Source organism: Lithobates pipiens, unplaced genomic scaffold (assembly GCF_037356315.1).
Source record: "Lithobates pipiens isolate NorthernLeopardFrog02 unplaced genomic scaffold, aLitPip1_a1.2 Scaffold_11, whole genome shotgun sequence".
Lineage (NCBI taxonomy): Eukaryota > Metazoa > Chordata > Amphibia > Anura > Ranidae > Lithobates > Lithobates pipiens.
This window is the reverse complement of record NW_027507696.1, coordinates 15616561-15643397: the sequence shown is the minus strand read 5'-3', so window position 1 is coordinate 15643397 and position 26837 is coordinate 15616561. Positions and strand designations below refer to the sequence as shown.

General features: G+C 39.0%; 1 gene segment (V, D, J or C); it reads right to left on the bottom strand.

Moving 5' to 3' along the window:
* Positions 1 to 11513: 11513 nt before the first annotated feature.
* Positions 11514 to 26837, bottom strand: part of LOC143960265 (immunoglobulin heavy constant epsilon-like) — a 418829-nt gene continuing 403505 nt past the window's right edge. Inside the window, 4 exon segments of the C gene segment in view lie at positions 11514 to 13194; positions 15364 to 15687; positions 17178 to 17489; positions 19661 to 19954. Coding sequence covers positions 12878 to 13194; positions 15364 to 15687; positions 17178 to 17489; positions 19661 to 19925 — 1218 coding nt within the window.

The window sequence follows — 26837 nt, the reverse complement described above, 5'->3', positions numbered from 1 at the left end:
CTTATAGCACTTACCGGGCCGTGGTGTCTTCTTCTCCTGCTGTGTCTCCTTCAGTGGTGTCTCCTTCAGCGGTGGAGGAGTCCACTCCTCATACTTCCTCCACTAAGGCGCACTGGAACAGGGAAAACCAGAAATGACATCGTAACTTGAATGTCAATCAAAACACCCGGCCAAAGTGATACACACTACGGGCACCAGGTGGAAGCTGTTTGGCGCAATGAATTGCGCCGCAAGGCTTGTCAAAAGCCTACAAATGAAGTGCCTCATCTGCAATCTCGTGATTGCATAGACCTGGCGCTTTCCATAGCGCACTGTGTTCGGCGCACTATGGACGGGCCGCACTGATCAGCAGTATGACTTGTGACCTCTATCAGTGTCTGGTTAAAGCTTGTAGGAGGAGTTTTCATTCTCCCCTTATTGAGGTTGCAGGACTATTGACCCTCTCTCTGCCTGGACAGTGCTGATTGGCCCTGTGCTGATCACATACACTCTCCCATGAAAAAAAAACCTCTAGCAATACATACCAAACTTAGCATGTGGCACTTGTCCCCTGGCCTCTGTTCTGTCAGGAGATGGAATGGGGAATGTGGAAGAAGGGGAGGAACAGAGAAGACAGGACCAAACAGCCTTTTTACACAATGTACAGTAATAACCCCTTAGGTTCCACAGTGAGTATAACAAGCATGCTTTACTGCATACACATGTAAAAAATAAGATGTTCCTGCATTCCACTTCTGAGGACTCTCTGCTTTTCTCATACTTGGTCATGGACACATATATTGCGCTGCACTCATTTTATTTTTTACATGTGATTTGAGGTGATTAACCTTTAGTTTACAGCTTGCATTTTCTTCTTACTTGATTTTTGTGTGTGCTGATTGTTTTCATTATTTTTTTACTTCATATACAGATTGATTTTACTGTTGTGGGTTTAATAACACTTTAAGTTAAACAGAAGAATTTATATATATATATATATATATATATATATATATATATATATATATATATGTTACACTTATCAATATATAGTATTATTTTAATAATTGAAGTGATTGTAAAGCTTTGTTTTTTGTTTTTTATTTAAATAACAAACATGCTATACTTACCTTCTCTGTGCAATTGTTTTGCACAGAGCAGCCGCAATCCTCCTCTTCATGGGCCCCCCATTGGTGCTCCTGGCTCCTCCCCCCACGATGTGCCCCCATAGCAATGCTTGGGGGCACTCATGAGTGTTCGCTCCCAAGCCCTGCTCTGTGTGTCCATAAGACATACTGTATTCTCTTTGTATGATCTGCTGTGTCCAATGGATATAATGCTCACAGTGCAGTGCTCATGCACGTGCTAAAGGACCTGCACAAGTAAGGTAAAAAAATGATGTTTAAAAAAGTATTGATTGATCCTTCAGGGTGCGCTCTCCATCTTTTTATGTACAATGGACAGATGGCAAGTGGTTAATGTACTGGTCTGGTTCCACTACATAGTTAAGAGATCATTTCCTCTTCTGTGTCCTGTTGTTTTCCAATAAACAGGAAGGTCTCAGCCATGTGTCCAACACAATCCTGACAGGTGAGAATCATATCTGTAGCAGCTATCCAACAGGTTTTGGATCCAGCTAGAGCCAAAGTACTATGCACTGCTGCAGATACAGCTACCAAAACTATCTAAAAATCAAAAAGTGTTTCATCAAAGTTTTCATTTGCTTATCCGAAAAAACTGGATTACCAGTTCTAAAAATGTAAAATGAAAATACTGCTTATAAGAGAGGATACATTGAACTGTATACAGGAGCCCAGACTAAACCTACCTACAGATATGTGGGCAGAGAAAGATCAAAAACTCAAAAAACAACATCCTTTAGCATAGATAACAATCAAATAGTGCACATATTATTATTATTATTAACGATTTATATAGCGCCAACAGTTTATGCAACACTTTACAATGTAGAGGGGGGACGGCACAATTACAGTACAGTTCAATACAAAAGCTACAAATAATACATTAGTAGCAAAAAACTGTACTTATTTAATAGGCCAGCACATGCAGGACTATATAAGATATACTTTAGAAATGATGGAATGCCTACGAGCTATAGGAGAAGAATGTAAAGACTTTCATACAGCAGAACTACCACTCAATGGTCCCCAAGACAGCTATGAGATATTTGTTACAATCCAGATGATGAGCTTACCCTGGAATATATGTAAGGCAAGGTTTTGGGTGAAAAGTAGAAAAGTAAAAATGCTCCCATGCTACCCCCCCCCCCCATAATGTTTTCAAAAAAACTTAAAACAATTACTGGCTGAGTGCATTTTTAACTGATAACCTGAAATATGACAGAAATTACTATTAGAAAAATAGGGTTGATATTCTAAAAAATATAAACAATATTTAAAAATGAACAATGCCCATAAGTAATCCGTTTCGCTTTACAATGGAAAAAAAAAACAGTGTGACAAAATGTGAGCATTACTAATATTATGAAAGACTATTTAAGAACAAATGTGACCGGCCACAGGCAGCACCTACATGACTCCATCCCTAAATTCATGTGTGTCAAAGAAAAAGAAAGATTAGTGGGACTTTACATGAGGCATGTCTGTGCATTTGATAATTTAAAACTAACAATATATATTCTGTAATGAAATTTGATAATGGTGTGATGTAGTGCGGCGGCCCCACTACCTTTCCATCTTGGAATTGGGCCCGGTCCATGAGCGGAACCATAAGTCTCTGATTGAATGTGTAGCCCCCTTTTTCATATTTGTGTCCCTTTGAGGATTCTGTATGTTAATGGTCTTCTTCTTAATTATAGTCCTACATGTGCATCCCTCTCCTGATGCGAAACGCGTAGAATCTACAACATGGGTGACCAGACAAGCTTGTTATAATCATGGATTTTAATTTAATATAATATTTTATTAATGCTGTATACTGAGGTGTATATTGGATGTACCATGCTATTCTGGATCTGCTTTGTTGATCATATCTATGTGATTTTACATATATGCTCTCTTTTGATTATCAATTTTTCCTTTCTGTACCAACAATGCCATTTATCATCTGACTATGAATTGACATATTTTTGATTAAAGCATATCGATACTAGAAGTTAATGTAATTATTATCATTACTATTATTATTATTAATATTAACTTTATTGGTGGTAATGTATTATTGTCATAATTACCGCTATCAATCCTTGACTAAACTAAACAAACGTCAGACATGTATTGGTCTAATATTATGAAAGACTTGGGAAACCCTAGGACTGAGCAGACAATGAATGTATGCCCAGGGACAAATGTCCTGCATACTGACCTAAATGTTATTACCTATTGGTTCACCTAACAAACCCTTCCAGCCTCTCATAGTTACATAGTTAGTAAGGTTGAATAAAGACACCAGTCCATCCTGAGTGAGTGTCTACAATTGTCCCTATCTCTGTACATTGCATACTCACATCTGTCCCTACCCTCAAGGAGCCCACAATCCAAGGTCCTCCTTCTTATACTAGGGCCAATTTTGGACAGAAGCCAATTAACCTACCTGCATGTCTTTGTAGAGAGGGAGGAAATCGGAGTACCCAGAGGAAACCCACGCAGGCACAGGGAGAACATGCAAGCTCCAGGCATGTTGTGTTGTGGTTGGGATTTGAACCAGTGACCCTTTTTACTGCTAGGTGAGAGTGCTAACCACTACACCACTATGCCACCCATAGACCTAAAATTTAACAGTCCCAATTTGCCCAGTGTATCCAATGCTCAGCACTTTGACCCTGGGAGGAAATGTCACCACCTCACCCTTATTTTGAGCCATTAATCCAGCTGTTAACAGATACAGCAAACAAAACAGCACTGCATCACTTTATTTCCCAATAAGAGAAAGTAGGAATTCATTTACAGGCTTCATATTTATCCAATTCACTCATTTTTATTTAAACATAATGGGATTTTTAAAAATACCAGTCAGTTTTTCACTGTTTAAGAATAATTGCACACTTTGATCATCTTGCAATAGGATTTGAGTTCTAGTCAATCCCGTTTAAGTCTGTCCTTTCCATATGGAGAGCGATGCATAGTTGTAAGTCATGAGCTCACTCATTTGTAATAAGCAGTATATTTACATGGGTATAGTATGAATTTTTTTTTTGTAATTCTTATTCCTCATAAAAGGTCTAGATTGTTTGTAGGGCCCACATGGGCTATAATAATAATGAGACAAGCTTTGAATACACTGTATGTGGCAAAAACAATCCAAAAGTCCTTATGAAAAAGGTTTATATGAAACAAATTGTCTTGATTGGAGTGTTCTTGACTTGAGATTTTCAGTTTCTTCACTGACTAGCAGAAGACATTACAATGACAAAATGTGCATCATGTAAGAGAAGTCTTTTTTACCTATAGGGGAAAAAAGAACACTAAGTTGTACTAGTATGAATTTATAAAAAAAAATTAATACTACTCATCTCACAATATTTAAAGCAATTGTCCCAAACAGCTTTCTTTCCCCTTCCACTGACATTGTATTTTTATGCATTTGTTTTCAGCAGCCATCAATGGGCGCATCCCTCTTTATGCACACTGACCATTTAGCCCCGATGTATGAGACTCCGGCATTTAGGTGCAGGTGGAAGGCACAAGCACACAATCCAGCCCCACTGCCATCAGCCTGTGAGACTCTATGATAGGCTGAAAGCTACTGCAGCTGAAAGGAGCTAATGTTTAAGGCATTATGCACCCAGGGACCAATGCTCGGAAAACAGCCTGATTGCGTTTTGAACATTTGTACCTGAATTAATTCTGCCCTTAACAATATTGACACTCTATACACCCTCCAGCTCTGTCCAGCCACAGCAGCATTTTTTCTGTCTCTCATAGAGTTTCACAGGCTGTGGCTGGAGGGTGTGCTGTGCCCTCTGCATGCACCTAAATACCAAAGTTCCAAAGTTCCATGCATCGGGGTCTAAATGCCCAATGTGCATAAGGAATTCTTCCATTGATTACCACCTGTCCTTAGCTGCTGAGAGACTTTATATTCCTATCTAGAAGTATCCAGAAGGTTCCCTAATTGGTACTTGGATTTCTGATAAAAATATGTTTGTATATATTCTTGGCAAGCAATGATAAAACACTTATTATGCACCATCATCATCTCTTTACATGCCAAAGGAAAGATGTGATATTCACTTACCTTTACAATCATGATGGCTGCACTGTAAAATAAGTTCAAGATAAAGAGGATGAAGAATGTAGTAGCTGTGTACCATAGACTATCCTCGTCATCCTCACTGCTGTCCTCCCAGATGAAGTGCACTAAAGTGGGAGAGATTCATTATTGATTTACTGGTATTTAGGCAACATAAGGAAGGCACATCATTTCTTACTTTCATGCATCAAGGTCTCCAGTCACTGGTGTATGCCAAGCATGAGATTAGACTAAAATGAAGACACTCCTTCAGGAGTTTAGGAACTGTAAAGGGACATGAATCTGATTCAAAGCTCAGTTCTACTGATAGAAATGGAATAGTATGACTCGCCTACTGTATATAGCTCTGATTTGCTGATATAAATTCCCATTCCATGCATTGAGAATGCTAGGTTTTCAGTCTAGGTGTTAGAGATTCCCCATGGACCTGTATGACTTCTGCAGACAGTGGTAATTTAACGCCCAACTCCAGGAAAAATTTTTTTTTTTTTAAACCCCTCAAATAAAGATGTTATCTCAAATGACTATACTGCAGATGGTTGCTAGCTACTGTAAAAAAACATAACTTGGTGTGATGAAGAGCTGCGGCTGCAACAGTAAAGGATCCTGTTGTCTGCCCTACCTTTCCTCTCTATTCGTCCATTCACAAAATATCTCCTATTCTTTTTACAAAATGCAAGCCGTTCTGTGAATGGACAAGGGGAGAAGAGGCCAAGTAAATCACATGTAAGGTTGATCTGCTCTAATTCTTTGATATTAGTTTGAATAAATGTGTCTAGAACCCATTTGGTGGCCCATGGGTACCTTGAATCTTAGCCATTCCATGACCTAAATTTAACTCATATTGAAAACTGGAAAAATCATGGACATTTAAGGGCACATTTTTATAAATACAACACATGCTTATTAATCTGTGTTAAAAATGTTTGTATACAATATAACAGTTAGGTAAAAAACGTATTTTGTTTAAATCAATATCGGTCACGGACAGAGTGTCAATCCCCCTCTTTAAACAGAAGAAGTTTTTTTACCTGTTATATTGTATACAAAAAATGTTAACACAGATTACTAAAATGTGTTATTTTTACACAAACATGCCTTTAAAGTCCATGATTTTTCCAGTTTTCAATATGTATCTAATTCTTTGATAGCTAAGATTGTCTTACTTGCAGCATCTAGTAATGATTAAACCTTAAATACCCAGGATATGAAATTCGGATGGCAAAATTCATTAGACAAGCTGTCTGCTGATTTTCAGATCGTTACTATGGTGCTTTTCGACAGGTGATTTAATTTTTTCAGCAGACAAAAGCTGGCTATGCAGACTATCCATTTTTTGTTGTACATGAACTCAACGTCTGATTAAAGTTTCATGCAAGACTACGCATGCTCAGAAACAAAAGAATACATACAAAACTAATCAACACATTATGTCACTTCTGACATTGTATTCTCTCGTATGAAATTTTTGTATTGTGAGTAACCTCTTCACTTTCGACATGAGGCAAGCATGCCACAAAAAATGGACGTTCGGTCGTCCAAAAATCGAAGCGTGTGTACGGGGCTTAAAGCAACTTGCGCATGTTGGGGAGAGAAGACCTAATTTTGAAACAGCTGATGGCGTGTTTAATGGTTTGCATGATTACGATTTGGAAGGGTTCATGGACACTCCATGTGGAAGATACCATGTGCCCAGAGCATCTTATATAGTTACACTGTGGATGGTCAGCTAAGTTTGAAAAGGTGTGAGAGGGGTGTTGACTTCTTTAGGTAACCTTGGATTGGAAGTAATGTACAATTGTTTTACATTGTAAAATGTTATATTACCTTTCATCTGTAATTTTCTTTCCCTTTTTCCACTTTGGAACACAATTTGTTTCAATAAAGTTCTTTCTGTTTTATTTTTATTTTTTTTTATGTTTGGAAGGGTTCAATCTAAGACTAAAATCCCTAGGCTACATAAGCTTATATATATATATATATATATATATATATATATATATATATATATATATATATATATATATATATATATATATATATATATATATATATATATATATATATATACATTTTAAGGTTGCTTCTAATGTTTACATGTTTTATCAGTCTTTCGAAAATGTATATGATTATATGAAAATGAGCACTTGTTGAGAGTATGGAGCCTACAATTCTAAGAGTACTGGACTGAAATTAAAATAAAAAGATGTTTCTTATGATTTTGTAACAGGATAAGCAATGTAATTTTAAGGCTATATTCACATTCAATTTTACTGTGTGGGCAGATCCCAGTGTCGGCTACGGCAGGGGGTGCAAAGTACTTTTCAGCACATCGCTTACTTTTTTCCTTTTGTTTAAACTTTACTTGTAGTGTCACATAGTGACTTTTCATTCATGTCCTTGCAGAGTGGTGTGGTACATTACACTGCAGTGTGGTGACACGTGTTGCCATCTAGTGCGCTGCAGAAAACTGCTGACATGTTTCACTTTCAACAGTGCACTGCACCACACATCACACCAGTGCTGTAGTGTGAACAACTGCTTTCTATGTGCCCTGACGGCGAGCCTGTGTTTATCCAGTGTGGAAGAAGCCCTAAATATGTTTTTTTTTTTTCATATTTTCTCAGGGTAGTCCTTTAGACTTGAGTTACTCATCTCAAAATATAAGGGCCTGATGCTGGCAGCAACAGCAAATTTTGGCACACTCAGTGCCAAGAAGCAAACTAGACTACTATGTGTTCTGGTAAGTGAAAGTAATGTTAGGAGGGGTTACTGAGCTTCATGCCTTTCAGTGATTTTCAAAGTATACAAATATGACGAGCTTGGCATTGTGTACCAGATGGGTGCAGGAGAGTGTAGCAGCCACAAGGCCTTCATAGTGAATGCCAAGGGTTAAGTGGAAGGTTTTAAAAGCACAAGGCAGGTGAACTGTGTCACCTATGTACATTTCATTTATTTTTTCGCTTTACATGACATTTTCCTATTAAGTGTCACTGTGTACAGGGGAAAATTTAATCACAATGTGAATTTATCAGGAAATCAGTAATCAGTTTAAGTATAATCAGTATGCCCTCCTCTCGAGGTGACAGGTCAAGCCTTCACCCCTGGTATAAACAAGGACAAGGATAAATCCAAAGGAAAAACCCAAGCCTACACACCGTAGAACCAGTGATGCATCTTTGTGTCTTTCTTGCCACATTCATCTTTGGCCTTTGGAAGGTCATTAATATTGTAATTCCTGCACATACACACAGGAGTTACATCATACCTAGTTAAATTCTTGGCATCAATGAGCCAGAGTATACACCACTGTGTACATTCTAATTGAAAAAAATGTGCAGTGTACAAATTCACATTGCCATGGACATTCTGAGTGAAAAAAGTTGCTATGAGGGTGGACCACATTCTCAGAATTTCACCCACTTTGAAATCTGAAGTGATCGAAAGTGGAAATTAGTGGTGTTGCCCAGTTCCCTGCAGTGTTTATAGGCCTTGTCTCTGGCTTTACTGTATGTGCACTGCTTACACTGGCACCTAAACTCCAAAGTTTGGGTGTGCACACTGCAATTCTGTAGAAAGTAATACCCTGCTTGGCACTTGTACAAGCGCCATTACTTCCACAGAACTTTAGTGCACTCGTGCAAATGTTGGAATAGGGTGACTAGTATCAATGGTGCAAAGGCATTTAACTTTAGGGATAATGAGCAGGACATGAGGAATGGGTTACAGTTTTTTACTTAAAAGTAAATGTCTACTTTGAAGTAAGGTAATAGCAGACAAACACATAGCGCTATTTTATATGAAGCTGTGCACTTGGCAATGAACAGAAGATAACGTATTGGAGTTTGCAGTTATGCTGATAAAGTATATGTATTTTTTGTTTTCTTTTACCACTATATGTGGGCAATCACGTGACTGCCAAAGTTCTGGAGATGACCAGGCGAAGCAGGCCCAGGAGCATGGTCCCTCCCGCAGTATCTGACCAGAGTTGCTGTCAAGGACCTTTGACTGAGCTGTGCAATGTGTTCCCAATGCAGGAGATAATGCAAATGTCTGTCAATGCTATCCTGGGTCTGAACCCGTGGTTAGTATTGAAAAAGAACTGAAAAGAGTGCAGCAATAGGAATATTAGCAGGATCATTAGATATTTAGAGACAGTTCTTTAGCACACATGTATTCATAAAAGTCTAATTCTGAAGTTGGATATGCAGGTTGTAACTCATTGTCAGAAAATAGTTTTTTAGGTTGGCATAGTGAATATTCTAATATGTAACATATAACTGTTTTCTCTATATGACACCATTTCTTTTCATAATCAAACAAATTAAAAATGTCTCTAACACCACTTTTTTGGTGGTATTTCCACTAGGTTCAGGGAATTCTTAATTCAGACAGGCCTTTGTGCCAGTCTCAGAAACATTACTGACACGTGCAGCAAATTCAGGTAGTTCTTACTATTATTGCTTTAAGATTTTATATTCATGTCAGCATCACATTTTGAAAGAATTCTTCTACTTCTTCGTTTTGCAAAGTAGAGGGAAACTGTCAAGTATGTGATAGTTTCCTGCACAACGCTGTATCTCCTGCCTCATATAGTGGTCAGTCTGGAGATTTCCTGTCTGAAAGCTAGATGTAAACAAAAGAACCCGGGATACAGCTGGTATCATTACCTAAATATAGGCAATGCTTGTATTTGCGAAATGACTTGTCACTGGGTGGATGGAGTTTGATGGGAAAATTAGAGACTAGTTTCTCATCAGGTCCATTCCACTTTTAAGTGACAGTGCACTGCAGAAAGCCACTATAGGACTAAATAGTGGCTATGGAACTGCCCACTGCCCTTTCAGAAGTGAAGCAAACCTAATGGGGAACTAGTCTCTCAATTGCCCATCAGGCTCTGCCCACCCTAGTATAAAAATCCTTAGCTATATTACTGTCAGTGGGACTGGTGCAGTGACCAGGGGAGGATGGGGGTGCACTGGAGAAGGTGTGCCCTGTGCCCAGTGCAAATATTAAAAATGTATGTACTTGTCACCCATGCCCCAATGGAATTCATCCTTTACAAATTGCCCTAAATATGTTCTAAAGAAGAAATCAGCTGTCCTGTGTATGTTACAAATCTCTATGTTTTTGGTAAGGAAGTATGTGCCAAACCCATTTATTTACGTTTTCTTGTTAGGAGTTTAGAAATGAAAAAGCAGCAATAATGTACACATATTTACATTAAGGGCCCATTCAAATAATCGCTGACATCAGTGCGCAGACAGTACGCATTCCACCTGTGCTCCTGCACATATGTCAGATTTTGACATGTGGTTGTGTCCCGGCAGCTATTGCATTTACATTCACCTCTATAGGCTGCCTATGTGCAGCTCCAATTGGATGCAGACGCAGAAGACAGCGGCTCAGCATACAGGACAGGTGTCCTTAGGTGTATATTTAAAAATGTTTTCACAAGATTCATACAACTTTCTCCCAGGATTCCCATGTTTCTGTTTGAATCCAATTAGAAAAAGGTTTACTTCTTGGGTGAAAGCTGTGTGAATCTTGCATGACAACATAAATAAATAGATCCCTTTAAGTGTGGGAAAAGACTTTCTGGTTTTTAGTGCTATCTTGAGCTCAGTTAGCGTGATCTAAACTCACTTTCTGTTTGGGGGGTTAGTAAATGTAAAGAGGAAAGGATCGCTGCTACTTCTGACCAGCCTCAGGCTGCATGGCATCAGGGTGTGTGGTTTGGTGGAGATATATATGCTGAGGCCACGCTTTATCATTAATTGACCTGGGCTGGTCAGGAGTGGCGGCAATCCTTTCCTATTTACATTTACTAACCCCCTGGATTTGTACCAGGACAAGCCTGCACACTATGTTCTGGGACACAGGGATATACTTTTACCTCTACTTTGCTCCATAAGCAATAAAACAGGTCTCACTTTCTGTCCCACTAACAATGGTTCACCAGATTAGAAACATTTGAAAAAAGGGGCACAGAACTAAAATTCAAGAGAGGTTCTAGCTTCCCCTTACTCTACTAAAGTGTAAAACTGTGTTATTTATGGAGAATTCTCACTTTGCCTGGTAAAAGGTTGTCAGCATTACAGGAGGTGGAGGCAACTGAGCACCCAAAGCCATTAAAATGTAGCTGTACATAAACTTTAATGTATATTTATCATCATAATTCAGTACGCTGACAAAAACCTTTATCACTGCCATAATTCTAATTTCTGCTTCTTTGTGTAGCATACATTTCCTAATGCTTTATCAGAACACAGATACATAAAGACAGACTGAATTTAGTAAGATAATGTTATAAAAGAGTTTATTGAGCAATAAGCGCATGCAATGACAGACACAAAGTGAAATCCAATGTTTCACACATTAGAAGCAGAGGGAAGGGTATATGCAAGTTAATGATGCAGATTGCATACACAAGGGAGATTGCTGGAGACCTTGATAAACAATGATAAATAATGTTATTACAATGCAGCTTCTGTCTGGAGATAAAATCATTGTCAATACAGGCATACTCCACTTTTAAGTACACAATGGGGTTTATTTACTAAAGCTGGAAAGTGCAAATCAGGCTCACTTCTGCATAGAAACCAATAAGCTTCCAGGTTGTATTACCAAAGCTTAATTGAACAAGCTGAGGTTAGAAGCTCATTGGTTTCTATGAATAAGTGCACTTTCCAGCTTTAGTAAATAAACCCCATTGTGTACTTAAAGTGGTTGTAAACTCTCCCCCACAACTTTGTCCCATGTAAATCAGCATAAAAAAACCCTAATGAACACTGCTTGTAGATAGCTCATTACTTGCTTAGTATTGTTGTAATCCTTTTTGTTCTTTAGAATGACATCACTGAGCATGCCCAGATCTGCCCTGATTTACGGCACACTCTCTATGTGCTTGTCTATCTGTTATTAGGACTTCCTACAGCACACCACTGAACTCCCAGGAGACTGCATAATCACTCAGAGCTTCCTCCTACACACCATGTGACCATGTGACATCACATGCAGTGTAAACCTGGCCATTACTGCAGTCTTATCGGCTGAAGCTGATAAGACTGACAAAGGCAAACATTAGACATTGGCACAAGTAAATTCTATGAAATAAAACAAGTCAGCTATGAGCAGGAAAGCAGGGTTTCCATAGAAACATTGGATTGAGAAGGAGGCTTGGTTAATAGTACAGGAAGTGCTCAATGTATGGGCGGAAATACACTCCACTGTGGACTTAAAACAATACTTAAGATGGCGCTGCCTATCCCCTGGAAACAAGTTTTTTAAAGTTTCTTTAAACAGTAAGTAATATGTGATTTACTTATTATAATGGACTAAATGAAAAGAAGCATCAGAGTGGGGGAGTTTACTTCCTCTTTAAAAGTGGGGTATGCCTGTGCTGATATGTGCAATGTTGACAACACTTCTTTTCAAGTTATGACTCTGTTCCTCTGTTCAGTATAATTACATTCAAACTGTAAAAGCTGCATTGCCTTAACATTGGCATAATTCTGTGTCTCTAAAAGACTACACACCGATGGACAGACAACACACCAAAGTGATGACATGTCCTGAATACAAAATTTGTCATGAATACAACATTTCATTGGTAAAAAGAAAGATAAAGCCAATGAAACAACTTTAGATATGGAAGCTATCATGATCATTTACCCCTGCTTGTTATGGCTCTTGATGAAATCTTTCTAAGTCCCCCGGAGCAGGAAATTCTCGCCCCTCGCTTCCACTCTGATTTATAAATAAGGGCTCTGCTGAACATAATATAGGTTTCATTATCGTCAGTCAATATGGGTTCAGTGTTTATGTACAGATCTTCCCCTAAGATTGAATTATTCTTCTCCCATTGAACATATAGATCCTTGTGACTGAAGCCTTTAAACAGACAAATAACATCCACAAATTCATCATTCAAATCTCCAACTGCTGGTGAGAACAGAGAGATTGTTGGTTCCTTTGGTTGATCTGTAGGAAAAAATTGTTAAATAAATGTCATTTACATTTCTATAACAGCATGTAAGAACATCTTTTAAAATTATATAAAGGCATGCTATAGACAAAAGCAGCTGGGATGATAATAACAAACACAAAGTCTAAAGCAAAGATCACAGGCACCTCAGGTGTGCTTTAAAAGTTTATGGCTACATAGACTGGACTTTTGCTAAAACATCCTCAAGGCCAAGAAAAAATACAAGAGCATCAAAATCCCATTCCATTCTACCTGCGGCTCTTTATGGGGTGCACTACATTATACTTTAAGGAAAATGGAAATTCTTTATAAATGAGAACATTCTAAGGCAGATAGACAAAACTGAAATTTAACTTTTTTACTGTTTTTTACATTAAGAGACTTCAGTAAGGTCCTGCTTTGAAATCTTAAGCAATGTTTTTAGACTTTCCCAGTTCACCTCTGCGAACTACAGAACACTTCCTCCCTAAGAAGTAGAGGATAGGGGGGCATCCTTCTCCTCCATAGATAGTGCATTGTCACCCTAGGACAGAAAGGGGTTGTTTTACTAAAACCGGAGAGTGCAAAATTTGGTGCAGCTGTGCATGGTAGTCAGTTAGCTTCTAACTTCAGCTTGCTCAATTCAGCTTTGACAATCAAACATATAAGCTGATTGGTTTCTATGCAGAACTGCGTCAGATTTGCACTCTACAGTTTTAGTAAATCAACCCCAAAGTGTTTTACCGTCCGAATCAACTAGTGAAAATAAACCACTTGAAAAAAATAAAACAAATTCAGCTACCACATGTGAGGATTGATAAGCTGCAATATATATGGCTTTTTGGCAACTGACCCTTTCGACAAATTAACATAGAGAAAGCAACATTATATTGCTTGGGTGGTCAACGAATAAACTGATGTACCAAATAACTCTTTAAGAGGGTAAGCTTAGCAAAAAGGTTCACTTTAAAATTTTATTCCAGTTAATTTTTGTATTTATTTATTAGCAATGATCAGGTTCTTATTTATGTTTTTACCCCCTTTGTTTCCTGAGCAGTAGTCCCCTATGTTTGGACACAATTGGGTATTACCGGAAGAGGATATAAAGGTAAATCTCTCCAACAGACAGCATTACTGAGTTTCCAACCTCACTCTATCCAAAACTGAGGCTGACCATACATGTTGAATTTTCTTGTACAATTTTCCTTTGGATTTACCAAAAACATATAATATGAGGTCAAAACTTAACAACTTTCAACTTTATCCAGTTAGGCAGGCCCTAAATTCTCTCCAACAGACAGCATTACTGAGTTTATAACCTCACTCTATCCAAAACTGAGGCTGGCCATACGTGTTGAATTTTCTTGTACAATTTTTATTTGGCTTTACCAAAAAACATATAATATGAGGTCAAAACGTAACATCTTTCAACTTTATCCAATTAGGCAGGCCCTAATTTCTAAAGGGAAAGTATACAAGAAAATTCAACATGTATGGCCAGCCTTAGTTAGAGTTGGGGCATAAAGCTGAAGTACAACCATGGAACCATTATCCCTACTAAACAATCACACTATCCCCCTAGCCAATAAACCAAGTAATAAAACAAAACAAAACAAACATTTTTTTTAGAAAGGGCTGTGAATATACAGCTAAAGCTATGGTCATGTGGTGTGCTAGGTACCAAGTATCTCTCTAATGTACTGCAGTATGGGAAGGTCCTTCTTCAGGATCCCACATCACTTCTCTATTGGGTCCATTGGCTCAGTACTTGCAGGATCCTTAAGACTCGAGTTGCAGTGTGCTGACGCCACAATGAAAGGTGGCGACAAGACCAACTAACAGCAGTTCTGAACTGCAGTGGTGAATCATTGGTCTTAATTGCCAGAAGAGGAGCCATGGCGGGTCAGGTGACAATGAACTGAGGTAATTGTAAAATATTTTTTTGTGGTTATGGTTTGTAGAGAGGGGTAGAATATTTGACTGGAGATTAACTTTAATAGCTACAGAAAATTAATTGTCTACTCAACTTTAGTACAGTACATGTAACTTGCAGTGAAAAACATTGACATTAATTTAACAGATGCCAGACTTTATTTTAACCGTTTTCTAAAACACATGATAAATAACACCTAATAGCATAAATAACATATAACATATAATGTAAATGTGACAGAAAATATTTCTACCTTCTCTGTTGTTTTTAATAGATTTTTCTATTGGGGTTGAAAGTCCACTGTGTTCAACATTGCAGGTAAAGGATACTTTAGACTCCCAGTCGCGTAAACTAATCTTGAGGGTATTATTAACAGTATATGTTCCATCAAAGTTTTCATCAGGTTTCGATGTCTCTCCCTGAGCATTTCTGTTATCACCACGCTTCCATTTGATGTTTAAAGTTTCTGTAGAGTTTAATCTTGATACCACACAAGTAAGTTTTGGTTCTTTCGTGATCAGCAAGTCTTTTGGGGAAGGAGGGAGAAGGACAACCCTTGGATGTAAATAGGATGAATCTGAAAATGAAAGCCAAAGTGTAACATATTCATAGCCACTCATACCTGGCAGTAAACAAATGCAATGACCTACAGTTTAAAAATCTTAAAGTGTTACTAAACCCATAATGGTAAAATCTGTCTGTGTATGCAGAATAACATGCTTGTTATACTCACTCTGGGACATAAGGGATTAATCCTCTGCATTGTGTAAAAAGGCAGTTTTATCCTGTATGCATAGATCCTTCCCTCCTGCAGTGTCTATCTGGGGAAGGCCAGCTAACACAGACAGGGTAGCCAACCTGCACATGCTCAGTTGTGTCTCTATTGCTGGAGAGAACATTTCCTTGTTGATCAGCGCTAGCCAGGTCACATGATATTGACATCACACATGTGGGCGTATATACAGGCTATAGTGGAGATCTCCTCCTACCTGAACACAGAGCTCTGGACAAACTCTACAGGTTATTATGTAACCATGGTATATAGATCAGCCAAAAAAGGTATATAGTGGCAGTATTTTAATGTAAAAGGAAGATTTATAAACTATGGGCACTGTGGGGGGGGGGGGGGGGCAGATTAACTATTTTCATATTACTGGGTTTAGTAACACTTTAAGGGCCCTTTCAGACATCAATATATCAACATTTTTCCTGCATTTTTACCTTGCAAGAAAAACGCAGGAAAAATATTTTCCTTTAAATCCTATGCCACTTTTCACACCACTGCTAGAAAAACCATGGCAAAAACGCACCCGCGTTTTGTGCTTTTGGTGCGTTTTTGAGTGACATGTTAATTTTTCGCAGGTGGCCTAAAAACACACCAGAAATGCAGGGCAAATGCATCTGAAACACAGTAAAATCAAACGCATTTTTTTCCTCATTTTGCTACAGATCAGTGTGAAAGGGGCTTAAGGGCTATGCAGATAGGCTTAATAGCGGGCGGTATTAGCCAGTTCAGTAGAACTGGGCAATGGTTGGCCCATTTGTACGGCAGCTGGTCTATCAGAAGGCTGCCAAACATCCGGCTTCTGTCGAAGGGGCACAACCTCCCGATGTGCCACTGGCTGAGAGCGCTTACTGGTGTTTTCTGGTTGGAGGGTAGGCACCCCCCATTCAGAACACAATAGCTCAGCGAGGGAGATCGATGTACTAACATTGAATAGTTAGTACAGAATTTCTTCCTGAGCTCTTCAGTAGAACTAATAGTGTTTACTAGGCTTTACTATGCCATTATTGTGACCCTAAGCATTATAATTTCCAATACTGCCTTTATAAACATTTTGGAGCTGATTTACTAAAACTGGAGAGTGCAAATCTGGTGCAGCTGTGCATGGTAGCCAATCAGATTTTAACTTCAGGTTGTTTAATTAAGCTTTGCCAAAAAAACAAAACTGGAAGGTGATTGGTTTCTATGCAGAGGTGCTCCATATTTTACACTATCCAGTTTTAGTAAATCAACACCTTTACACCAAACTAATATTTGTTTCAATATTTGTTTGTTATTCTTACCTGCACATTTGCTCATCTTTTTTTTAATTATGGTAGGACTTTCTGATTGAAATTGATAGGCCACCTTACAAGTGTAAATATTTTTAGCATTCCAATCTGTCTGGGAAACGCTAAGTTTGCTTGATATAATCTTTCCTTGGCTATCCATGTTGTTTGATGTGGCAGTAGAAATTGCTTTTTCATCATGCTGAAGCCATGTTATATTAATGTTCTTAGGTAAGTATCCACTAATAAGACAAACAAGGTCAACCATTCCATTTCGCCCACAAGATGATTGTAAAACTTCCACAGTGGGTAGGTCGGATTTGAATACTAAATGAAAAGATAAAATATTGGTCAAGTATAACAAGCCAAGTGTTCCAAATATATATATATACTAAACATTTCATTAGTTCGTGTGATATGTCATTTGTAAATCACTAGAACTGGAATTTAGTTTGAGGCCTAGGGTGGTTGTATTCTAAAAGCGAAGGAGATTCATATTTTTTCTGTTAGGCACCTACCTATCCCATACATGGCATAAATTTATGGGGTAAGGGAATTGTGAAGGGAAGAGCAAAATTCTGAAGATTTCTACAAATTCTTGCCATTTTTAACCTCCTATCCTGCAGAAATCCACTCCAACTTGCTGCTGTGGCTGGTCTTTCAGTTTAAGTATTGTCATGTTCCTCTTCCCCAGGGCCACTGTCACATGTAAAATCGTCAGAGATCTGTGAATGGATAAAAAAGTCCCATCTGCCACTGTGGCAGACAGCTAGAAGTTCTAACTAAAAATCTGTTGGAGCTTGGGAACCCATAAAGCTAGAGAACGTGATTACAGGAGACTGGCAGTGCACCCACGATCTACTGATTGCGGGTATGATGCTTTTTATGGCTTCTGTGTAAATGAAACAATAAATTTACATGTTTTACCAGCAAAATATGTATTTATTTATTTTAACAAAGGTTAACTTTTTTATTTTTAAAATTTTTTTAATTAAAGCGGAGTTCCACCCAAAAGTTGAAATTTCGCTGTAAGGGAAGGTGTCCCCCTCCTGACATGCCACATTTAGCATGTCCCTTTTTGGGGGGGGGGGGGGGGGTGGAAACCCTCTTGTTAGAGGGTTCCAGCTCCCACTTTCTCCCGGAGCACCGTGGCACCTGAAGTAAGATTACCTCTCCCTCCTCTGTCTCGGCAATCATCTGGGATTGTCACAGCATGCAGCGCGGCTCGTTCATGTGGTGCAGTGCGCAGTGCCAACAGTGACTATGCTGACACCGTAGAGAGGAGGGGGAGACGAGCACGGCTTCGTTCCCCTGCATCGCTAGACCATGGGACAAGTAAGTGTCCGATTATTAAAAGTCAGCAGCTGCAGTATTTGTAGCTGCTGACTTTTCATTTTTCTTTTTTACGGAACTCCGCATTAATCAGCAAAAAGAAAAATGACTTTCTATTTCAGTGAATTTTGGCTCAATCAACTTTGCCGAAATTACTCTGTCCTCTCTTTTGGATATATAGGAAATGATATGCAAACTTTGTAAACGTGCCTTACGTGGAAAACGTTTTCATAACCTCATTCTGTATCTGCATATCAAATAAGATGACGGTCAGACTAGTAGGTAGCAAGCAAAGGGAAGAGGAGGAGGCCTCATTTTTTTAGAAAACAAGTACAATTCAATTTGAGAGAGGTGTTGAATGTCAATTGAAGAATTATTGGCTAGGAGTCTGAGTAGATACCATTGATTATGTTAAAAGCAGTGCATTATAGACCGTTGAAATTTATATGGGCAAGGATTGAATGAAAGATTCCCAAATGTTAAAGATATTTTTAAACCCTAGTTCCCTTTGCAGGAAGGCCTCCACCTATTCCATGTGAAAAATGTAGGATCATTTAGCTATAAATAAAGGAATAGAAGGGGGTTCTGGGTAGACCTACATATGTGAAATAGTCTTCCGTACCACAAGGGATATTATAGTAAGCAGTTGCTTGCAGCCCCTTGAGATTTTAATGCCTAGGAAATCATGTTATTGTTTTAATGGTGCATTATTCTTTACTTTGAAATAAATGATTTATCAAATTAATTTGATCTAGGACCTGTATACTGGCAGACTTATATGTTTTTATGTACAGTCTCTAGTCTCATATGTCGATAAGTTACTTACAGGGTGGAAAGAGCAACTTTGCATTTAAATGTCTATGTCGTGCTACCAGATTTCACTACTGGGAAAGATGGGGGGAATCTTTTTTTAATCTGAGCTTCTACAGGGTACATGACCCAATACACAGAAAACATGAACTTTAACCATTCACTGACTAAGTTAAAATACTACCTTTTGCTAGTAACCCTAAATGAACATTCTACAACAGTATAACAGTCTTCTGCTATACTTAGGAACCTTGTTTTTTTTTTTTTTACTCCTCACAAAATTCTTTGTTGTGTTTTCAAGACAAGTACCCCAATATTGGTAAAATTACCAGTAAAAGAAATTGTTTTGCTCATACCTGGTATAATCTTGTCCACTTTACTGCCCATGTGATTCACATTACATGTATATGTCTTACTTTGCCAATCAGATACAGGAATAGTCAGAAGGCTGCTTGAGATATACTTTCCGTTGTTACTGAGTGTATCAGGCATGTTTTTTATTCCAGTAGTTATGGAACCTGAATTCCAAGTAACATCCACAGGAGCAGGTAGGTAGTTAGTAGACAAGCACCCAATGGTGACTTCTGTTAATGAGGATAAGGGTTTACAGCAGGGCAACATGGGGAAAACGGATGGAGCACTTTCACTCGCTGTGGATTAAAACAATAATTTTATCAGATCACAGGGAAAAATAGCAAAGAATCCTAAATCAAGAAAACTGAAAATAGAAAAAAAGTTGATGTTGCTCTTAACCAATAATTTCCTCTGAAGTTTATTATACATATTGTAAATAATAAAAGTACCTTTTCCATTACCAGCTACAGAGACGCAACAAAGCATTTCAAACAACATATTTGCAGCTAATCTATATTATTGGAAGATTTTCTTATCATTGGTTCTCATGTACTCTGTAGAGCTCATTTCAGAATGATTAAAACATTTGCTAATGTTTGCAGCATAAAAAGTATAACAAGAAGCAGCACATTTACATGGTGCATATCATATATTCTAAACTAGATGCTCAGGATACAGCAGTAATATCTTTCAGATCCATTATATGGGTTTTCAAATTTCTCCTACATCCTCATATATTAAACAACATTTATAAGACTTCCAGTTTCAAAGACTAGCAAATATCACTCAAATGAGTTTTCAGTTCTCTTAAAGTATAAGTTCACCTTTTAACAAAAAGAATAAATGCACATTTATTTGCAGATAAAAAAATATGCATTTACTATTTTTTGTTTTTGGAGCCTGTAAAGTATTGCAACAGCGATCTGCAGATTGCTGGTACCATGTAGAACTCCTCAGTGTATCTGTCTGCTTGTAACTTACACGGGCAAGCAAATACTCACTGACAGGAAGAATGAGTGAACTACCAGAGCGCTCAACAGTGCCGTGGTAGTTAATTGAGAACTACAAGCTGACAGCCACTAAGGCTGTCAGAACTTGTAGTTTCCCATTCACAGAGGACTGTGAATGAATGATGAGACCAGGCAGGTGGCGCCCCACATGGCCAAGGTAGTTTCAAAGAGTGACAGTGGGTGCCTGGAGAAGATGCCTGCCCACTGTCACTGGGGAGGGGGGGAGTGACTGCAGCTGCTAGAACATGTTAAATGTTCCACCCTAAATATGTAACATGTAACATGTTCCAAAAGGTACACTTATACTTTATAGTATTTCTTAAAGACAGCATTAGTTAAGTTACAAGGCTAAGGCCCATTTATACCTGTGTGCACATTTTGATGCAATTTTACAGCTTGTTAGGGAGTGCAATTTCATGCGTTGCCATTGACTTTTATAAAACTTTTGACTAATAACCATGGATAAAAAATGTAAATGATCTATGTTCAAAAATGTGCTGCAACACAGCAGATTGATATGAAAGGGCACCATTTAACAGTATTGTGAACTTAAACACATGTGTTATAGCATATTACAATGCATGTGTTAAATGTATGCTTGTTAATTGATCCTTGAAATTGCTGTCTCTGTTGGCTGTTATGAGTTGGATTACCCACTATTGTAATATCGTTTTAATGCAGACTGCTCTCTCTCTTGGTATTTTCAAATGCGTCTTTGTACTTTTGCCTTTCCATTGCCAGTGTTTTTACATCATCATTGCCCTTGCAATGCTGGAGATTAAACTGGATGCATTTCAAACATAATTTAAAGGAGAAGTATAGCCAAAGCTTTTTTGGCTCTGCTTCTCCTATGGATCACAGCAATTGTGTGACCCAGTTTCAGCCAACAGCGGGCCAAAGCCTGCTGTTGGCTGACGTAACAAAGCCAGTCCAGGCTCTGAAAAGTTCCCAACCATATGGTCGGGATACACCCAGCAGCCTGGACCAGCTCCTGGCTCAGTGATCTGCCAAGAGCCTAAGCCAGCCCCTACTGCCCCCTCCACAGCCCAACGCTCCAGAGAGATGCTGACTGACAGACATGGCTCTTTGCTCAAATTGGAGGGAGGAACTGAGCAATTGCGGTGCTTGATCGCTCAGTTCTCACTACAGAGCCAGCAGGGGACAGATGCAGCATCAGATCAATGCTTCATCCACCTAGGTGAGTATAAGGTTTTTTTTTTTTTAAAAAAAGCTCATATTTCTCTTTTAAGTCATAAACTGGCTATGGAAATCTATTTTCTTCATTGGCTCCACTTTTGAACAAACCTCACATGAGAGAAATATAAGCACCACCATTTTTTTACATTTATTGCCTATCATGTAGGCCAAAACACTGGTCTCAGTGATTTCTGCATGTATATAAGACTTCAAAACAAGCATAGAATGCATTAAGGTGAAAAATCGTGAGGGTTTACAACCCCTTTAAGTTAGAAAAGGGAATAAACGCCTGACTTGTTGCTATCAAGTAACACTTCTATAGTGCTTTTCTCCCTCGGCAAACAAAGTGCTTTATATGCTGTTGGGGCAGCTATTTTGGGCACACTAAATAGAATAACCTACTAGGACATTTTAAGTAACAAATCATGTCTTTAGGTGTGGGAGGAAAGCCATGCAAGCACAGGGAGAACATGCAAACTCTATGCAGATATTGCTAACCACTAAGCCACTGTGCTAATCTATAGGAAGCATTACCACTTCCCTTATGCTAGTGTTCAACAAAGTTAATAAGAATATAATGCTTCTCTTACGTAAAGTAAGCCTATCACCATTCTGAGAACCTCAGTGAAAAAATCGAAATAATTAGTAAATATGTAAATGTAGCTAAAATGATATGGAAATCTTGATATACCTGAAAAAAACACAATACTCTCTAAACTTCCTATAGCTTTGTGCCAGTTCCCTGCCAGCACATTGGAGCTAATAACTAATTTATTTCAGAGATCCTAATTATTTATAGAAAAAAAAAAATATTGTTTCCTAAAAGAACCATTCTATTATGGCATTGTCTGGATCTGTCCTGTATTGTAACTTTCTTTTGAAAATGTCTTCTATTGTAATTTTCCATTGAAGCTGTCCTGCATTGTAATTTTCCTACTGTCACTATCACAAACGAACTCCTTGGCTTCAATGTATATATTATTTTATAGTGTGGCGGTATTGACCATCAATTTATGTACTGTATATTCAGTCTGTTTTGTCACCCATAGCATTATCTTCTTCAGCAAAGTATGTACTACTCTATGTCAGCTTTGCAATACCATTGACAAGCTGTTTAATCTCAATCAAGCAATAGATCCTACAATACCCCGTTTTAGTCCATGGCCTCTATGCTGCAGCAACAATATGCCTCAGCAAAAGTACTTTTTGTTATAGATTTCTGGCAGGGAGTACATTTTAGCTAATTCTACTAAAGTTTTGCCGATTCATCACATATAGCTGACATACTGAGACTCTAATCAACATTGTTGCCTTTGCAGCTTTGCTACTATCATGTTGAAGACATGTAGAGTATAGAGTCATTTTGCTAGTGGTCGGAATAAATTTGAAGATACATGTGATTTGAAAATTCATTCATATTCATAGGCAAAACAAGTTTTATGGACTTACAGTAGTTTCTTAAGTAGCTTTATAGCAGTATAATAAAATACTATCCATTTTTTGTATTTTATCTGTACAAGCGAAATTTTATTGTAGCTGTATAAATAAATCTGTCAGCATACATCCATTCTGTTATTCCTGAATTATTAAACATCTTATGCCCAATTTGATTGTCAGTAAAAATGGGAAAATATATATAATTCCTCGTTTCACTACGATCTACTGTAATGGATTCAGCAGGAAAATAACTTATTGTGCCTGCATCTAGATTGGCTGAGTCTCCCTGGCTATTTCTATACCTAATTTAGGAAGCTTGCAGAAGCAACCTTGTTTTTCATGCTGTGAAAACCCTCTATGCAGCTCTACTCCATGATTAGACAAGCAAGATTTTGCACAATCCCAATTTTCTAAAAACGAAATGCTGCTCAAACAAAGTTTAATACACACTCGCCAATTGTTATATTCTAATATTAGTGCCAACTACCTGATCCCTTGTGCTAAATATACACACATTATACCATAAATAACGTATACATTACATTAATTGTACGACCGCAATACATATGCTATTTCCTTTAGTTCCCAGAGGTTATCACAGCCACTGTATATCCACTTTGAATCACTCCTGTTCCTCACACTAGTGCCTTCCTAGATCACTCACTGGAGTTTTTGACCTTCAAACTAATAAGGTCTGGACACGCTTGCTATCATATATAAAAAAAAAACGCTCCTGGGTCCATCTTTACAGATATTTCCACATCTTCCAGAGGTGTCAGAAAGACAAAAGTACTTCAAATAGTGTTTTACCTGTTAAAAACTGTTATGAAAACATAACAGTTCCATTCACATTTTTAGTGTTGTACAAGCACTCAGTACACCACTTTTTGTATCCTTACCTCTCACATACACTGCCTGATCAAGGAACTAACAATCTGCTTTTATCACATGTATGTGGCTCATCGGTTGTGTTCTACAATGCTATTGCATCATACAAACTCTTTAGAAAACACAGACTGCCACAAACAGCACTACCATGAACAGGGGCGGACTGACAACTCATGGGGCCCCCGGGCAATAGGAGATTATGGGGCCCCCAGGCAATCAGAGATTATGGGGCCATATAGTATACACAAACACACACACAGTATACAATCACACACATAGTATACACAGACACGTTTCTTTTGGCTGAGAAGGTACTGGAGAGGTGGGGCAGCTATAATCTCGGGATTTACATACTGTCCCTGGTTTTTACTGAGGCTGGCAACCCTGATGGGGCCCCCTAGTGGCATGGGGCCCTCGGGCAGTGCCCGAGTAGCCCAATGGTCAGTCCGCCCCTGACCATGAATGGTTGGGGATCATGGACCCTCTGTGCAGTCTGCATCCTGGAAGGCTACAGCTGGCCTGGCACCAGTAAGCATAGGAGACAAGGATCTGAGAAAGCACAATCTAAGGGACAGGAATGGCGGGAGTATAGTGCAGCACTTGGCTGCTGGTCTTACAGGTAGACAGGTATGCTAGAAAGAGATACCTAAAGCACTGGGTTACTGGTCTCTCAGGGAGACAGGAGAATAGGGGTATTTTACAGCAGTGGAATGCTGAGTATATGTATGAGGAACACAGAGGTATGCAGGGTTCCCAGGGAATGCAGGTTCACAGGATACAGTTGGGGTGCTCAAGGAGTCAGGACAGGTAGAATAGCTATTGGTACTAACAGGGGAGAACACAGTATGCCTGCATGTACAGCAAAATGTAGGGTCCTTGGAGGGCCAGAGATGCAGAGTCTAAGGAACCACACTGTCTTCTCCAGAGCTCATGAAGGTGGAGATGGGTTGTGCTACAGACAATTCCCAGGTTGCGGTCCTCTGGCACAACCAAGAATGCAGCTACTGGGAACTAAGAGCTGATAAGCAGGTAAGACTCCCTTGCAGTACTCAGTCTGTAGGTAATACAGTCCAAGATGGCAGGAGTGCATGGAAGCACACAGAGGCACTGGGAATGGAAGTAGTGCATGGGGACAGGATCACTAGGAGGGAGTAGTAATGCACAGAGACAGACAGGAATCACTAGGAGCCAGCAAGAATAGACACAGAGCAGTAAACAAACTATGAATACACAGGGAGACACTGAAGCAACATTAAGACATGGGTATTGGTAATGAAAGGCAGTCTGAAAAACACAGGGGATAGCGGAGGTGCAGGAAGGCTAAAGGTTAGCAGAGGGACACTTAGAACATGGAGAGAAGTATGGAATGCTCATAGATCACAACAGGTGCAAGAATACAGGTTGCATACAGGCTGCAGACAGGAACACACAGAGTCACTGGTGATAGGCTGAATGGCATTGGGAACGCTGGAGGTATGGCGATCACACTGGAAGGCACTAGGAGAAACTTGTGAGGTCACTAGGAACAAGAAGGATTCAACTATAGGATACTCAGAATTTCAGGGTCACAAGGAATCTCTAGAACACTAGAAACTTTTCCACTAGGAAACACTGACAAACACTAGTATTCCTCTCTGTTAGAAACACCGGGGAACACTAGGAGTCTTCTCTACTAGAGTACACTAGGAATCTTCCCCACTAGGAAATACTGGGTAACAATAGGGATCTTCTCCACTAGGAAATACTGGGTAACAATAGGGATCTTTTATACTAGGAAACACTGGGAAACACTAATGCCTCATACACACGACCGGACTTTTCATCAGCAAAGGTCTGACGGAACTTATCCAACAATTCGTTCGTGTGGGGACTCCATCGGACCTTTGCTGTCCAAAAATCTGACGGACTTTAGAAATCGAACATGTTTCAAATTTTTCGGCTGGAACTCCGCCAGACCCAGTTCCTATCGAGAAATCTACTCGTTTGTGTGCTAGTCTGACGGACAACAACCAACACTGGGGCAGCTTTTGGCTAATGTCTATGAACTTCCTTATTCTAGTCTGGTCGTACATCATCATGTTCTAATCCGTCGGACATTGGTGTGATTGTGTGTGGCCAAGTCCGTTCGTTCAGAAAGTCAGTCGGAACTCCGCTGAAAGTCGGTCGGGAAGACCGTCAGACCTAGTCCGTCGAAAAGTCCGGTCGCGTGTACGCGGCATTAGAATCTTCTCAAAATTCTAAGTCGTGTGGCACTAGGAACAACAGCCAGGCATGTAGCTAATTGAATCAACAGCAGGTGGTTACCCAGACTTGAACTTTTGGAATTACACGTATCAGCAAAACCTTGCAAGTTAAAGTTATGGAACTACATTTATCACCTGCCTTTCGGAATAGAGGTGACAAATCAGCAGCAAAGCTGCCAAACAGTGACACACTATTACAATGTATATTTTGCTGTACAATTTAAGCTGTAGTTATGTGGTTTGAACCTAGCTTTATTTCTAAATAAGGCAGACGCAAGTCCACAGAGCACTCATAACATTTAGAGCATACAGCAAAGTCCAGCCTTCTGATTCCCAGTCTAAACGCTACCAGTGTTTTCCTGGCACAGTTGCAATCATAGCACTGAGATAGCACTCTGCATTAT